Source organism: Festucalex cinctus, chromosome 2, assembly GCF_051991245.1.
Source record: "Festucalex cinctus isolate MCC-2025b chromosome 2, RoL_Fcin_1.0, whole genome shotgun sequence".
Lineage (NCBI taxonomy): Eukaryota > Metazoa > Chordata > Actinopteri > Syngnathiformes > Syngnathidae > Festucalex > Festucalex cinctus.
This window is the reverse complement of record NC_135412.1, coordinates 13082846-13098477: the sequence shown is the minus strand read 5'-3', so window position 1 is coordinate 13098477 and position 15632 is coordinate 13082846. Positions and strand designations below refer to the sequence as shown.

Genomic DNA, 15632 nt, shown 5'->3' with positions numbered 1-15632 from the left:
AAATATTAGTTGTAGTTATAGAATGCAAATTTACTCAAATGCCCATCCCTTGTTTGTTACCACACGGCCAAAGTCACACTCTCGTTGTGACTTCGAGGAAAGTAAACTTTGACATTTAATCTCCTCAGAGCAAGCATTAAAAGTAGCAAGATTCGATCTAACGCTTTACGACACTAAACAAAACTCTGGGTGGTCAGCTCGAGGCATCGGGTGAGGAGTTCACTATTAGTGATGTTCAGGCTTTTGCAAAAGCACCCCTCACAGCTGCTCCAGGTGTTAGGAAAACATCACAGCTTCCCGTTACATTTGAACAAGACTGTTCACTGTGCTCCATTCAAGAAGTGTGATATTAATGTCATGTCTGTAAAAGCACATCTCTTCACGCTCTCAATTGTTAAGTTAATGAAAGGGATGCAAAAGCCGGATGTTATCAAGACTAAGACTAATGCCCATGAAACACTCTACTCGGTTATAGAAGACAATCTTCTCCTTTTACGGATAGGGGTAAACACTGACGTGAGCAGAAAACACCAATTACACCACACCCCAGCAATTAGGAATCAACAAACGCTCTTTCATCTGCAGGCTCCCACACTTATATGTGTGCAATATTGATGCTAATCTGAGGGGTTTTTTTTTTTGTTTTTTGTTTTTTTGGTCACAGTTGAGGGAAGTGAAGGAGTAGAAGCAAGCTACTTTCAGCAACTTCGTCTTGAGCAATTATTATTTCACAATTTCACAAAATGGAAAATAACAGCATTCCATTGATAATCTGGTTAAAAGTTGATTTGGATATTATTAGACACACGCATGTAAAAGTGAGTTGTAGAGTAGGTGTTTTGTCCACTTGGGATTATATATATACATATGTACACATATGTAGTATCTGTACTTTTGAGTCTGCACGGCTTTAAAAGGCGGGGACTGGCCTGGTGAGTGACATGGGTGTCAGCGAATTACAGTGGAGAATTTTGCGTGTCTCGCTGTTGAGTAACTATGTGACCGGTGACCATCGGCAGCTCGTATATGAATAGATTTATGTGTTTGTTTGTTTGTTTGTTCAATAAAGCAATTGAAAGTGAACTGACAGATGTGCCTATTTTTTTAACCACTTGCAGAGGGATTACAATACATTCTAACCATTGATGGTAGGCTACATTAAATTAGCTAACATTGATACGTTACCTTCTGTGCTGGCAACTGTTGACATCTTATTGTGGTATACACATTTAACTTTATCTTCTTTTCTTAAATGTGAAATTATGTCCAACTTCTCCTGTCTTACCACCATTGTGCCAACTTGTTACTACTACACAGATTGGTGCGGGCGACTGCAGTACGGTTGGTCCATGTGCAAAAATGATCCCTGAGAAGCTTTGGGGCCAAGATTTTGCTTCAACCTTTTTTTGTAATTGAAATATTCGACCAGCAGATGTTTGTCGTTCTAAGGGAAAGTTAAGGCCAGGTGCAATTACAAGGGTTAGGCTGCATAAGAATTCAAAGTCTTTAGCCCCTGACCCACATTCACCCTTTTCACCACAGGCATTGTGCTGCTCCTAAATGCTGCTGAGGCCACTTATGCAAGTTCACTAATTATAATGCCACCTTGGATGGAAATCCTGAATTAGTACCTCCAATTAGGACACAAAAATGACACAAAAGGCCTCAAAGCAGTCTTTAACAATGCTCTCCAATGCAAACCGGAGCTGAACCTCATCAATCAGATGTTTTATTAACACAGAGGTAGACCTTATCAAAAGCTCGATTTGTAATGTGGTCCACAAAAGAGCACAGCCTCAAATCGCGCCTTTATAAAGAGACTTTACAAAAATTATTATTTTAAGCCTTGTTTGATGCCGTCGCTTACATTTTACAGTGATGCCAGTTCATATTTTAGCCAGTCCATTTATTTACAGCACAGGGAAAAATGTCATCATAATACTACTCAACTCAACTTTATTTATAAAGCGCTTTAAGAACAGGCATTGCTGTATACAAAGTGCTGTACATAAACATAAATATCGGTGGTGCTGTAAAGAATAAGAATAATAACAAAACAAGAACAAAGCAAACATTTTGAAATGCGTATACAAGTTATGTGTTCCCTCTTACAGGCACCAGTAAGCAGACGAGCAGCAGCATTTTGGAGAAGCTAGAAGATGCTGGAGGGAGGACTGGCTGATTCCAAAGTAAAGTGCATTACAGTAATCCAGCCGAAATGTAACAAAGGCTTGGATTACCGTTTCTAACTGCTACTGAGATAGATTTTTTTTTTTTACCTTAGCCAGCTGCCTAAGATGAAAAAAGCTGGATTTGACAACAGCGGCAAGTTGCCAGTCCAGTTTAAAGTCACTGTCCATCTTGACACCCAGGTTTGAAGCTGTTGGCTTTAGATGGTGTGCCAGAGAACCCAAGTCGGCAGGATGAGAAGAGCCGCTGGGATCAAAGACCATAACTTCTGTTTTCTTCTTTTTCTTCTATTGAAATTCAAGAAATTTAAAGCCATCCAGGCTTTGATTTCCTCCAGACATCAAATGTGGCAAAATGAGGTGAACATTTTAACTGATTAAGGACAACGTAATTTAACCTTTGAAGTCTACAAACTACAGTAAAACATCTACGATAAATTTGAGGCATTTCATTCAACCATCACACACACGAAGACTGTCATTCCTGTGCTTGACTTTACGCAGCACATTTTCTGGCTAAAACCTTTCCAGAGGCAACACGTTTACAACCGTGAAAGCGCTGCCACAAGTAAAAAGCTGTCTGTTCAGCATTGAAATGTTTTGACTTTTTGACCTTCCTCTCACTAATCCCCTCTCATTCATAAAATATAGCTGTACCACCTGCTGTTTATCAATTGGACTCTGGACTAGTTCTCTTTGGTCTTTGGACTATATCAAACTCAAATTCAGATCAAATGTGCTCTGGCTTGAGTCGACCCAGAGAACAAATATATAACTTCCATATCATTTCCAGGCCCCTACGCCTCGTGTGATGTAAGTGTAACCACGTGTCCGTTTCAACAAATTCCCCGAGCTGAGTTTTATTTCACTTTTCAGCTGGTCCCTCCCCCCTCTCAGCATCTAAGTTGGATTAATGGTCTTTCTGTGCCCAGATGTTACATACTACTGATGGAGGAGTAGGGAGGAGCTACAGTATGTGACTTCAGTAACCCCAGCTATGGCTTCCACTGTCAAAAACCTTCCCCCGGTACTGTACCATACATCTTTTCGCTTATATAATCTCTAATCTAACGACACAGAAATGAGGTATCTGTCTTTGGAGGACAAATGTAATGTGACAGTACAAATATGCAACACATGATGAATGCATGCACTACACCAACTCTTCTAAATGAAGCACACTCTTCCTTTGCAATCCAAACTATCATGCATCCAACTTATGTGCGGTAAATAACACACTGGCGAGGACTGCTTATAATTACATTAGACTGTGGCCCAATGCATGCCTGCAAGCTGAGCAGTTCAACAGGTCGATGCAGTTAAAATCTCATTAGTCAAGTCATGGCACACTGTGCTGTCAGTGGCACCTCAGAGGGAAACACAACCTCGGGTAACGTGACTAATCATTCATAAGGAACACACAGTGTAGCTACATTAAAAGGAGGGGAGACAAAAGGAGGATATGTCTGATTGTACGTGAATGCTGTCAAAAAAAACTCCCTGCTAATTTTGTGAATTGCCCCATGGTCTGCTTTGCTTTACAAGGCAGGCCCTTGAATCAAATCAGATCTAGGCCAAATGCTTGCTTTTGTGCGCCACTTTCAATGATGAATGAATCGATCGTAGCATTCCAAGGAGGCTGCATGCATGCTGCTGTGTTGTCGCTTTGTGTGTGCTGCACAGGCCTGTTGTTTAGATAGGTGCTATATGTGCACAGAACAAAGTGGTCGCGCTTTCTTAGGTGTATGACAGTGCTGGAGCAGCCAACAGGCGTCTTACCTTCGGCTACACCGTTCGGAGCGATGACCCCCAGGCTGAGTAGAAATCCCAGATAGAGCCAGCTCATCGCCATCTCCTGAGCAATGCCTCGACGGCACTGCTATTGGGAAAGGAGCAATGGAGGTGGAGTGGTTGGGGGGGGACTCGACTGGATCTCTAAACCCAAATTAGTCCAATCGAGCACCTCATCCGAGCCCCCAGCTCCGATGATCCGGGTGGGATCGTGACTTCGTTCCTCTGCACCCTCAGTCCAGCACGCCTCCTCTTTTTCTTCTTCGGGGGAGGAATAAGTGGAGAACCCTCTCACGTTAAACGAGGCGCTGCAGCAGTACTGTCATGTAAAATACAGTATTGGAAAGGGCGCTCAGCTTTCAAACATGATGCACAGTGTGGCTCCTCAGCACACACTCACCACCAATGCCACCACCTCTACAAGCTCGCTCACACACACACAATCACGCGAGCACACCGGCTCCCCTCACAGGATTCCGCAAATAAAATGAGGGGCAAACACAAAATGTCAAAAATAAAAGGCGCTTTCGTCCCCCGGAGCGCCAAAGTGTCTCCTCAAACGTGCAACCGCATGAGTGGATGCTAAATGTCCAGCTCCGAGCTCAGTGGACGAGCCCGTGACGTAATCAGCTTGATTCCACACAAAAAAACGGGAGGTGAGTGGCGGAGGACGTCTGCGCATGCGTCAGCACACCTCCTTTTTCATGTGCTTTTTTAGCCCACAGTCGAGGTGGGACCCGGGGGTAGATTTGATGGGATTGATTTACTGTATGAGCCTCACCTCCATAAACATATACAGTATTCACCGTTTTCCACCTTGTGTCATAAATTCAAATCTCGACATTTAAATTCATGGGAATTTTGTACAATCGTATTTGGATAAATGTTTTTTGTTTATTATTATGATTATTATTTAGGTTTCGTTTCACTTATTCTTACCAACTTATTGGCACACTGCTGAACAAGTAATTCAAAAGTGAAAAAGAGAAAGTCGTCGGATGAAGGCCATTGACCGAATCGCTGCTTTTCATGACAAATTGCGCCCCCTGGTGGTGATCAAATAGACCTATAACAGTCCATTCAATCTAATTGGTCAATTCATTATCCACACCGAGATGAAAATGAAAACTGAAGCTTTGAACTTTCTTTTCTTAAGAATGTAATAATATAACATTCAAACGAACAGTGTGAATTTTATGGCTCAGTTTAAAAAAAAGTCCCCCCCCCCCCCAACATACATTTTTACTCCTATGAAAACTTTATTGCAACGCTGAATTACTAGTAGCACAGTATTTATTTATTTATTTATTTATTATTTAAGTACCTAAAGCTTGTACGAGAATAATAAATGTATTACAAGAAAGAAGACAGTTGTGTTTTCCGGCAGTGTGGGAGCATGTCATGCCATGCTTCTTATTTGTTAAAAGAAAATACATTTATGACATAAGGTATTTTACGTTGCAAATTGTATAACCCAGTGACACCTAATAGAGGGTATGTATTACCCTTACGCACACGCGCATTTGTCCTCTTAAATCATGAATAAATATGGGTGTTTTAATCTGCAGTAACACATTTATTCAGTTGATTGTAAGACTCTCCCTATTCAACTATGCAGTTTCTTATATTCAAATGGTATACATATTGTTGACATGACGTTGTCCATCATGTTGACAAATTACCAAATTTGCATGTATTCGGTCACTGAAATATGTCATAAGTCAATCGCATCTCTATGTTGAATAATCCCAACCTGCAGGGGGCGCTGAATACTTACATGAGTGAGAGAAGTCAGTTTGCGGTTACCGTGCTGGTTTAAAAAAACACAACCACAATATATATATATTTGGTAGTTTGTATCCATCCATTTTCTCTTGCATGTAATTAAGCGAAATGTGATGTTTTTTTTCTTTTTTTTAAATAATAATAATAAAATATGTAAGGGACGTGTGAGAGGACCTTTTCAGATAACGGGATACTAAATTTATGTTTGCTCAGAATGTGCCTCACTTACATTTAAACAGGTGAGTGTTTGAGGCAAACTGACATTAGGAACGCCTTAGACTCTTTTCTGTTCACTGCTGTTTACTTTGGGCCTAAATCACAAAGGAGAATGTTAAATATGTGGAGAATCTGTGTGTGTGGGGGGGGGGGGTCTGCGCTAAGTGTTATTTTATTTGTGGAATCCCAGAATATTTTCTCCACACAACACAAGGATAGTTGTGGTATTATAGTATGTATTTTAAGGAACCAGTACCTGTTTTTTTGTGGGGGTTTTTTTTTTTTTACACCATTTTTAGGGGTCATAGCAGGTCTCAGTGGGTTTTGTTGACGTTGTTGTTGCTCCTCTCTGTCAACACAATTGCTGGTGTCACCGCAACCTGAGAGTGCTCTCTTTGTCATATGGAGGCTGACGCCAGCATGCTGTGTGGGAGAAGGCTTGAAAGGGTGCCAGCGTAAACACTCCCAGACCACATGTTCTCTCAGGGCAGAAGGGCTGGCCTCTCTCCAGCCACATCTGCACACAATCCCCCATCTTTCAGCCAGTCAGCCAGCCAAGGATGGGGGAGGAAAGGGAAAAGAAGCGTTCCCAGACAGGAAGAACCTGCTTCTTCTGTGATTGTGGTGTCAAGGATGAAAGTGACGACATCTAGCCCAGTATATTGTTTATGCAAATCAATAGAGATCTTTGAAACAGAGATGAGAAATTCCGTGAAGGATGTCTGACCACCACACCGGGTCTGCTGCTTGGCTCCACCCGTTAGCCAAGCTGCCCGATCTTTGGATGAATTGCAGCATAAATCAAGCTCCTGACTTTCAGCCACAATCTGCATCTGGAGCTGCACCACATGCAGTTATTTGTGTCATTACTCAACAGATACCACTCTGGCATGCTCATTCTTTAAAAAAAAAAAAAAAAAAAAAAAAAGGATCAATCTGCTTCGCATTATGCCTACATCTAATTATATATTGACTACCACCCGCCTTGCGCCCCTCTCGCATGCACTGTTCAGTTTGCTAGTGAAGTGTGGCCTGGTGCGTGTTTTCCGAGCCAGGCAATTACTGAGCGAGCAATGCTGACAACACCTGAGGAATGCCGAGCATGTACCGGCAGCCTGTGTTCTCCCAACTGCTGCCTCCAACCCCCCAACCATCGTCCTCCCCCATTCCACCTCCGCAACCCTCCCCCATACACAAGTCGCTGGCAAGCATTCCCTATCCACTAGCTAAGATCAACTTGACATTTTCTCAGCAGTCTGGATTGGTAGATACTAGCAGGTGTTGTGTGGTGTTGAGAATGTTTGACCAGAACAGACAGACTGGCAGATTGTTCGTCTTCCAACATCCTAATTAACTCAAATTTTGACTGCCATAAAGACTCTGTAAAGCAGGGGTGTCCAAACTTTTTCATTTGAGGGCCACATACAAAAAATCAGAAGGATGCAAGGGCCACATAATGTTATGAAGAGAAATTGTTTTAGTCCTAATTGTACAAATAATTTATTTGTACTTTTGCATATTTAGAAAAATGCTACAGTATATAAACCAATTTATTTGTAACATGGCAGTAGAGTTATTATAGTTTTGAAATTTTTCATTTTAGTTAGTTTTCAGGGTGGTTCTGTTAGTTTAGTTCTTTAAAAAATGCTTAGTTTTAATTTAGTTTTTTAGTTTCAGTATTAGTTTTAAAAAAAGTGTATTACTTGTGCACAATATTTATGGGAGCGACATTATCTGAAGGTGCTTTACTATTGGCTGCTGCTAGATGACATCACTTCTGTGTGACATACTTTCAAACGTCATTATTCCGGTTTATATCAAAATAAATCTACTAAAAATCACATTTAACGTTAACGAAATTGTTTTTTTTAATTTTAGTTTTTTCATTAGTTTTAGTTTTTTTGTTAGTTTTAGTTAACTAAAATAACCTTTAATGGCACCTGTGTTTTTCGACATCCTCCCTTCTTACTTTGACCATCTCCAAACATTTTTATTTTTGTTAATTTATTTTAACTGGGTCAAATGCCATTTTTAGCATATGCCGCGGACCACTGAAAAATGGACGGTGGGCCGCAAATGGCCCCCAGACCGTAGTTTGGACACCACTACTGTAAAGCGTATTCAGACATAAGTTATATATAAATAGCGAGTTAGCTATGCCAACAAGCTGAACATACATTTCCCCTTATTAAGATGGTGTGGCCACTTTAGAGTGTCTTGTTGTCAGCTCTGAGTGTGCACGTCACGCATGCCAGCTTGCAGAATTCCTGCTCTAGTATTTACTATTTTAACGAATTACTGTCGTGGGAAAAAGGTAAATAAAATAGAAGGCAAGCTGGTCTTCGGTTAAAAACTTTGCACAATATTGTACTGTAGTGTACATGTATCTGATCCCAGTACCACCTGGAAGGCCCCGCCCGGTATTCAGTGTGTGCGTGTACGTGTGTTTGGGGGTTGGCTGGCTCAGGGATTCCGCAAACTGTGAACCCCTCCCCAAACTGTCCTTGAGCTGTTGCGGAGCTCATAGCCCATCTGGCTCAACGCGCATATCAAAACACAACATAGATTGAAACAGGGCAAGTGAACGAGTCTGAATGACCTCATTGCGACGGGCAAACGTTCCTGTCAAAATAGCGTCAATGCCCGTCTGCGGCTAATAATGGCTTGCAGAATCATGTTGTTTTTATGCAAATGGATTGAAGTTTTGACATTGAGCATGCGTGTGGTAGACAGGGAGAGAGAGACAGAGACAGAGAGATTATCAATTCTGCTGAGCCTCTCCCAGCTTTCTGACTAGACCGTCATGATGAAATCTAGTTGAAATCCCCCGTGCATGTAGATCACCATTCGCTCATGCAGGCCTGTCCTCTACTTCTCTGTACAGCTGAGGTTCACTGTTCACAGCACCAGAGAAATTATGCAAATGCCGGCCAGGCTTAAAAGAACACAGTGACTGGATGGCTGAATGAACACTTGCATATGTTTACTCACTTGAGGGCTTATCAGTCATGGTACGCAAGACAAGGCAAAAGGGTCAGGAAATTTAGTTGCCAAGCAACTTATTATTTATTTTGTGTGTGTAATTTGATCTGTTGAACTTGACTTAAATTTTCTCGGTTTTTCAACTGAACTTGGAAATTAATAATTTGTTGAGGCAAAAAAGTGGTGTTTGCAATTTAAATAGAAAAAAAAAACTGTTTGTCATGTTTGTTGAAACTAAGTACAACCTGACATGATGAAATAATATGTGGCAGGGTGGGCATCCCTCTCTGACTTGTCTTGTACTTCTAATTTGGTCTGATGAGGTGTTAATCATTTGCTTCGCATTTGTGGGCATGCTCGTGCTGAACTATCACCTTGAGCTTCAGGAGCTTTGCTGAAACTATGGCATAATAATTTTTTTTTTTTTTTAAATAAATAAATAATAATACTCAGGCCTCGCTAACATACCAAACAGAAGAAAGCGATGGGATCTCAGTCAGCTGAGAAGATTCAGAAGCTATGTGAAATTAGCAACATTTCTGCTCTACAAGTCATTTTATTACCTGCTGATTTATAATATACATTCCTCCTCAAAAAATAATACTAACGTTTAGGGGTGTGAATTGCCTATCTCAAATCACCTTTCCCCCATTGAAATGAATGGAAATGAAATTAATCCATTCCAGTGTTTTGTTTTGTTTTTATAAGAAATTTTTCCCTCCAGATATGAGTCAACGTTAGACCAATTTTTCTGTCTTGAGATATGAGCAACATTCTGACCTTTCCATATTCACGCCATTGGGATTTTTATATAGTGGACATAGATGGTGCCACTGAAAATCCCATTGTGCTGTTTCGAGAACTGAAAATGAATGGCTGATTGTGAACACGGCAACTGTGTTATACTTTATATTTTGAGATATGAGCACAATTCACATTTTTCCCTCATCCCTACATATCCTACATGTGGACCTACAGTAGATAGTGCCACTGAAAACCCTCTTGTACTGATTAGAGAATTGGGAATGAACGACTGATTGTGAACACGATGACTGGGTTACTTTTTGTCTTGAGATATGAGCACAATTCACATTTTCCCCCATTATTACAAAAGGGATTTTAAGCGGTACAATCGAGATCCACTATATCAAAACTGCTATGTAGTGATATGGGGTTGGGATGAATTTAGCTCATATCTCAAGACAAAAATATTAATTAAGGGATGGCTCGTGTCTTGGAAAACTTGTAAGTCAATGCACAACTGTAAGGAAAAAGAAAAAAAAAATCACTGTCTGAGGCTGAGGATATACAACCATCTAAGACAGATGGGATATGGGCATACCCCCCCCCCCCCCCCCCCCCACCTCATAAGTCACGCCTTCCATTTATGATTGGTTGTTTTCCTCGGGTGCGCCATTTTCTTGCCAATCAAATGACGAGCACAAGATGGAGCCCGAGATGGCTTTTTTTTTTGGGGGGGGGGGATTTCTTGGGGGGGGGGGGGGATTTTTTTTTTTTTTTAATTCTATTTTTTTTTTTTTTTTATTATATATATTTTTTTTAATCCACCAGATCATATTATGTACTAGGGGTGTGAATTGCCTCGTACCTGACGATTCGATTCATATCACGATTCACAGGTCACGATTCGATTCGATACCGATTAATCCCGATACGAATTTATAAGTCGATTGTTGCGATTTTTTTTCATTCAAATTTAGAAAATACTAATCAGTAAGCTTGTAGAGTGTAAGATTTATATGAAAATGTATTATTTATTTATCTGAAATTTCAGTCATAGAGGTTGTAATCTGTTTCATGTTTGAACAGCATTAAAATAAAATATTAAGGCTTAATGTTCCGTCCATATAACATTCTTCCATGCTCAAGGTGTGAATCCTAACCCGAAGTCAGACGTTTTGTTGAATATTTTTCCATTAAAAATGGAAGTTTAAAAATCGATTCACACAAAAAAAAAAAAAAAAAAAAGGCAATGATGATAAGACGTTGAATCGGTAAGACTACCGAATGAACAATTCTGAGCTCTTAAAAAAAAATAAAAAAATAAAAAAAAACGATTTTTTTTTTATTGAATCGATTCGAGAATCGCGCGATGTAGTATCGCGATATATCGCCGAATCGATTTTTTTTTTTTTTACACCCCTACTAACGTTTCTGGTACACATAGGCCTACTCACTCCATTATGGTCATGCTAAATTCTAGCAGCTTTGTTAACATTGCTATTTTCTAACTTATTATTGCTAGTGTTGTTATTTTGCTGACACTGGATATGAATTCTTTCATAATTGTATGGTAATGTTTGAGAATCATGTACATCTAGCTTTGGTCAGAGACTGGGGGTGGGGGATTCGCGAAGTGAGGCTACTTTCTAATCTTGCTAACACTTTTAACACTCCCCCTTTTACTGATAGCATACATGCTACAATCCAACCCCAGGGAGAGCATTGATTTAAGATTTCACTGGTGATATTCTGCATTTTCCTCACATGACTTTACTTCAGTGGAATTGTATATGTGGCACGTGTCAAGGACAGTTTTAGGTGCAACGTTATTGGATTCCTCTGTGATCATATAGTTGACATTGGTTTTACATCTAGTTGAAATATCAGTTTCTCATGTAACTTGTTTTGTTATTCCCATACTCAAAAAATATGGGGGTTTTTTCTGTTAGTTCACTTGGCTTTAGAGTAAAGAATGATGAATGTATTTACATAGAACGCTTACCTTGAATGAACTCAAATCTGGGGTGTTTGAAAATGGCTTCTAACAAACAGTACATTGTGGCCAACCAGATGTCATATGGATTTTTAGCATGCCGTCATTCCAGACACGTAGTCATAGATGATTTATTGTTGTGCAGATTCCTTAGTAGGCCTATTACAACATTCACTATCGGAGTACTGTATGTGCCTGATGCAGGGCCATTTTCTGTGCATGGCTCCTTTGAACAAAACATTTTAAAATGACGTAAGAATATCTTCTTCGTCTGAAAATCTTCCTTTGACCTAAAATTATGAAAAATGTTGAAAATCATCTGGGATTCCTGATCACAAGCCGCATTCTTTTTTCTTTTTTTTTCCCCCCAGGCCTCATTCATTCAACTGAGGCACAGTTGACTAGGGGTTAGCAACTAGCACATCCACCTCACACTTCTGAGGCTTGTGATTCGAATCATGGCGATGACCACTCTATATTCATTTTGAATAGAGAGCTGTGAGGGGATTACTGTCTTCATTTTCTTTTTTTAAAAGCAAAATAAGTCACTCTCAGGTGCAATGTGTACTTCATGTTATAGATTAAATCATCCATCCATCCATCCATCCATCCATTTTCTTAAAACCGCTTACTCCTCACAAGGGTCGCGGGGGTACTGGAGCCTATCCCAGCTGGCTTTGGGCAGTAGGCGTGGTACACCCTGAACTGGTTGCCAGCCAATCGCAGTAGATTCAATCATACCAATTGCAATACTTTCATTTATTTTGGGTCATTCCATAATTAGAAGACATTTTTTTTTTAAAAACGACTATATATTACATTTTGCTGTGATCTTTTCAAGAAAAACCATCATAATAAAATGATTTGACCAGTTTAGCATTCAACGGTACACGTTTTTTTTTGGGGGGGGGGAGGGATAGATTTTTGTTATTGTTGTTGTTGATTTTAGCCATATCATATTTTGTCATATTAGGCCCAATCCTATTGCAGATAGAGTATTCAGGCACCTGATTTTTTTTTTTTTAATATTGCTGAATAAATATGGCCATTTGCAATTAAATAAATGATGAAAAATTGTATTTGAATGCTAATTTGGCTAACACTCTATCACTATACAATTGTCGCAAGTAATAGGGTTGCAAATCAATGCCGGTGTTATTTATTTATTTTTTTTTCTCAAGAGTCCTTGCTCGCTGTGTTAGCTACTATGCTAACTGGTCAAGGACAAAATAATTTTAAAAATATCTTTTTTTATGATAGGCTAACATGAGCAACTTTGTTGCATTGGTTTCAATGACACACTCCATTATGTGTGAGAACACTTGAAAAATTAGGTACCGTATGGCAGTGCTTCTCAATTATTTTTTGTTACGCCCCCCCAGGAAAAATGAAATAGTTTGTAGCCCCCACCCCCTTACGGAAGCCCGTGGCATCTAACCCATACTCCTGCACACTCTCTGACAATGATCACCACTGCCAACTACTGTAGTGGATGTGCAATTGCACTTTACTCTAGTACAGAAAAAGTGTATTTTTTTGCTCCTCTTCTATATGGCTTAAAAAGTTTTTGTAAGAAGTTTGTGTGTTGACACAACTCCAGAGCATATTTATTAAAGATTCTTCAATTAATATAAGACAATTGTTTTTGGTGTGTGGGATGGAGCCAGCTCGAGTACCTGGGCAAAGGCATCGCAAACTCCACACCCGAGACCAGGTTACTAACCTAACTAACCTCTGAACGGTGAAGCAGATGTGGTCAAAAATCATATCACCAAAGATTAGCCAAATCATCAAAATCATATGACACATTTCTGTGCAGTGTTGCCACAGTTACCTTGAAAAAGTAACTTAGTTACTTTACTGATTACTTAGTTTTAAAAGTAACTAAATTGCGTTACTGATTACTTGATTTTAAAAGTAACTAAGTTAGATTAAAAGTTACTTTTTTAGTTACTTTCAGCAGCTGCCGATAACACCATCTCAACATAAAAATAATGCAGTACAAACGGAGTTCCAAATACTTTATTGAAAGTGCATTTTTAACATGAAAATAAAGTTTTTTTTTTTATGAAAAACAATATAGGCAGTCTCTCTTGACTTCTTGTAACGTAAATACTTTTTATAAAACAAAAAATAAAAATCTATCCAGGTTGAAAATGAAAATCCACTAAATTCCTCTATTGTTTGTTTGTTCCGCTATTCCAGTGTGTACACATGTATCAGTTTAAATATTTATTAGTAGTTATTGACAGTTATAATTGTTTTTTGGTTTGTTTGTTTTTTCTCTTCAAAATAAGGATCAGGAAAACAAAAGGTTGATAATTTAATGTTAAATATAAATATTTAACCTTTAGACAGACACCAACACAATTAAACAGAATATTTGCACATTGTGAAGTATTCTGTGGGTCTTCCAGTTATTCTGTTTTGTAAATGGTTTATTTGAAATGTAATGGTTGGGGTGGGGGGGTGTCCTCCAAGTATGGAATGACCCATATACAGTATATATCGTATGTATTGAATTTTTGGGGGGGTGATAGTGATTGAACAGAGGAGTGGTGGGGGGTGTCCTGCGCACGCACCATCGTGAGAGGTTGCGAGCTAAATCCCAACGGTGCACGTCGAGTGCTGAGAGCGTCCGAGTGCCGGGAAAAGAGGCGACTCCAATCAGCAGCGCCGCTCCTGGCTCACTTTCCCCGGCTGACGTCAGCTTGCTGGCTGCTCTCGGCTCTCCGCTCCACCGCACACGGCGCCGCGTCAAAATGCTGCTCTCTGTGCCGCCCAGGACCGGAGGAGTGAACGCGTACAACGGCTACCCGGGCAAAAGCATCAAGAAGGTAAACTTTGCTCCCGTCACTCGCTTTGCTGTAGTAATTGCCAGTCAGACATCTCGTTCCGAGCTCGGCGCCAGTTCGGGCCGCGTGAAGCTGCAGTGTCCTTGAGGGAAGTGAACCACAGGCGACCCTAGTTTCAACAACACGCCTGGCTGCGTGGAATATTTTATGATGAATTTTTACACGGCGTGGTCGTAAATATAACACTGAAGATGTGAGGTTGTTGCTTTGATTCTGTTTGCTTGTGCTCGCCCTTCCTTTACTGCGCACAAGAATAAGAACTGTGCTCATTTCAACAACATCAATAGGGCCAGTTCTTATAATTCAAAATACGTTTTTTTTATTCCTACATATGTATTGCCAAGCTTGGGTGACGTTTTCATTGAATTAATCACAAGTTGGCAAAGTTTTTTTCTTTGCTTTTTTACGCCTAGCGACATGCCCCACCCCTTCAATTCCCTTAATAATAACCGAGAGGGGATTTGCTGTATGAAAGAAAAGTTCATAAGTCGCCTTACATTGGGCCATATGGACTAGATCGATTTTAGTACAACAAGATTAGAGGCAGACCAATATAAACTCCAACAATGATTGACTGGATAGCTGAAATAATTTATTCATGAGTTGACATTGTAATCTATTTTTAGAGCTGCAATATGTACAAACTGTAGTAGTAGATCTCTTTCCATTGTGGTATTTATGGAACTACAGATGGCTTCATGGATTTTAGAACATTTATGGATGCTATATGGCTGCATATGCGATGGAACACACATGTCGCATCTAGAAATTAAGCTTGCAGAGCAAAGATGTGATTGAATATGTTCAAATATACATCATGGTCTATACTAAGGCTTTAACAATGCTGAAATCAAACACCTCCCTCCACTCTCCCTGTGTGTTATTCCCGTCCCTGCCTCACGGCTGGCTGGGATTCAGATTGCACACTTTTAATAGCCTGGAATTTGTGGAATCCTGGATTTAGACAATACACTTCCTTCAAGAGACGTTCAGCAAACATCTTCCTTGAAAGAAGACATGCACCACTTTATTTGGACACATTTTACATTGTCAGAGCGCCAAAGTCGCACAGAGGCA

General features: G+C 40.0%; 2 protein-coding genes across 5 annotated transcripts in view; one reads left to right on the top strand and one right to left on the bottom strand.

Moving 5' to 3' along the window:
* The window catches only part of LOC144013763 (low-density lipoprotein receptor-related protein 1-like), a 95529-nt gene extending 90927 nt beyond the window's left edge, over positions 1 to 4602 (bottom strand). For both annotated transcript variants that reach the window (XM_077512952.1, XM_077512953.1), the window contains exon 1: positions 3969 to 4602. In XM_077512952.1, the coding sequence (XP_077369078.1) occupies positions 3969 to 4041 (73 nt within the window). In that variant the 5' untranslated portion in view covers positions 4042 to 4602. The remainder of the gene's footprint in view (positions 1 to 3968) is intronic.
* A 9701-nt stretch (positions 4603 to 14303) lies between these two features.
* LOC144013760 (RNA-binding motif, single-stranded-interacting protein 2-like) overlaps positions 14304 to 15632 on the top strand; it is a 29910-nt gene continuing 28581 nt past the window's right edge. For all 3 annotated transcript variants that reach the window (XM_077512951.1, XM_077512950.1, XM_077512949.1), the window contains exon 1: positions 14304 to 14537. In XM_077512951.1, coding sequence (XP_077369077.1) covers positions 14463 to 14537 — 75 coding nt within the window. In that variant the 5' untranslated portion in view covers positions 14304 to 14462. The remainder of the gene's footprint in view (positions 14538 to 15632) is intronic.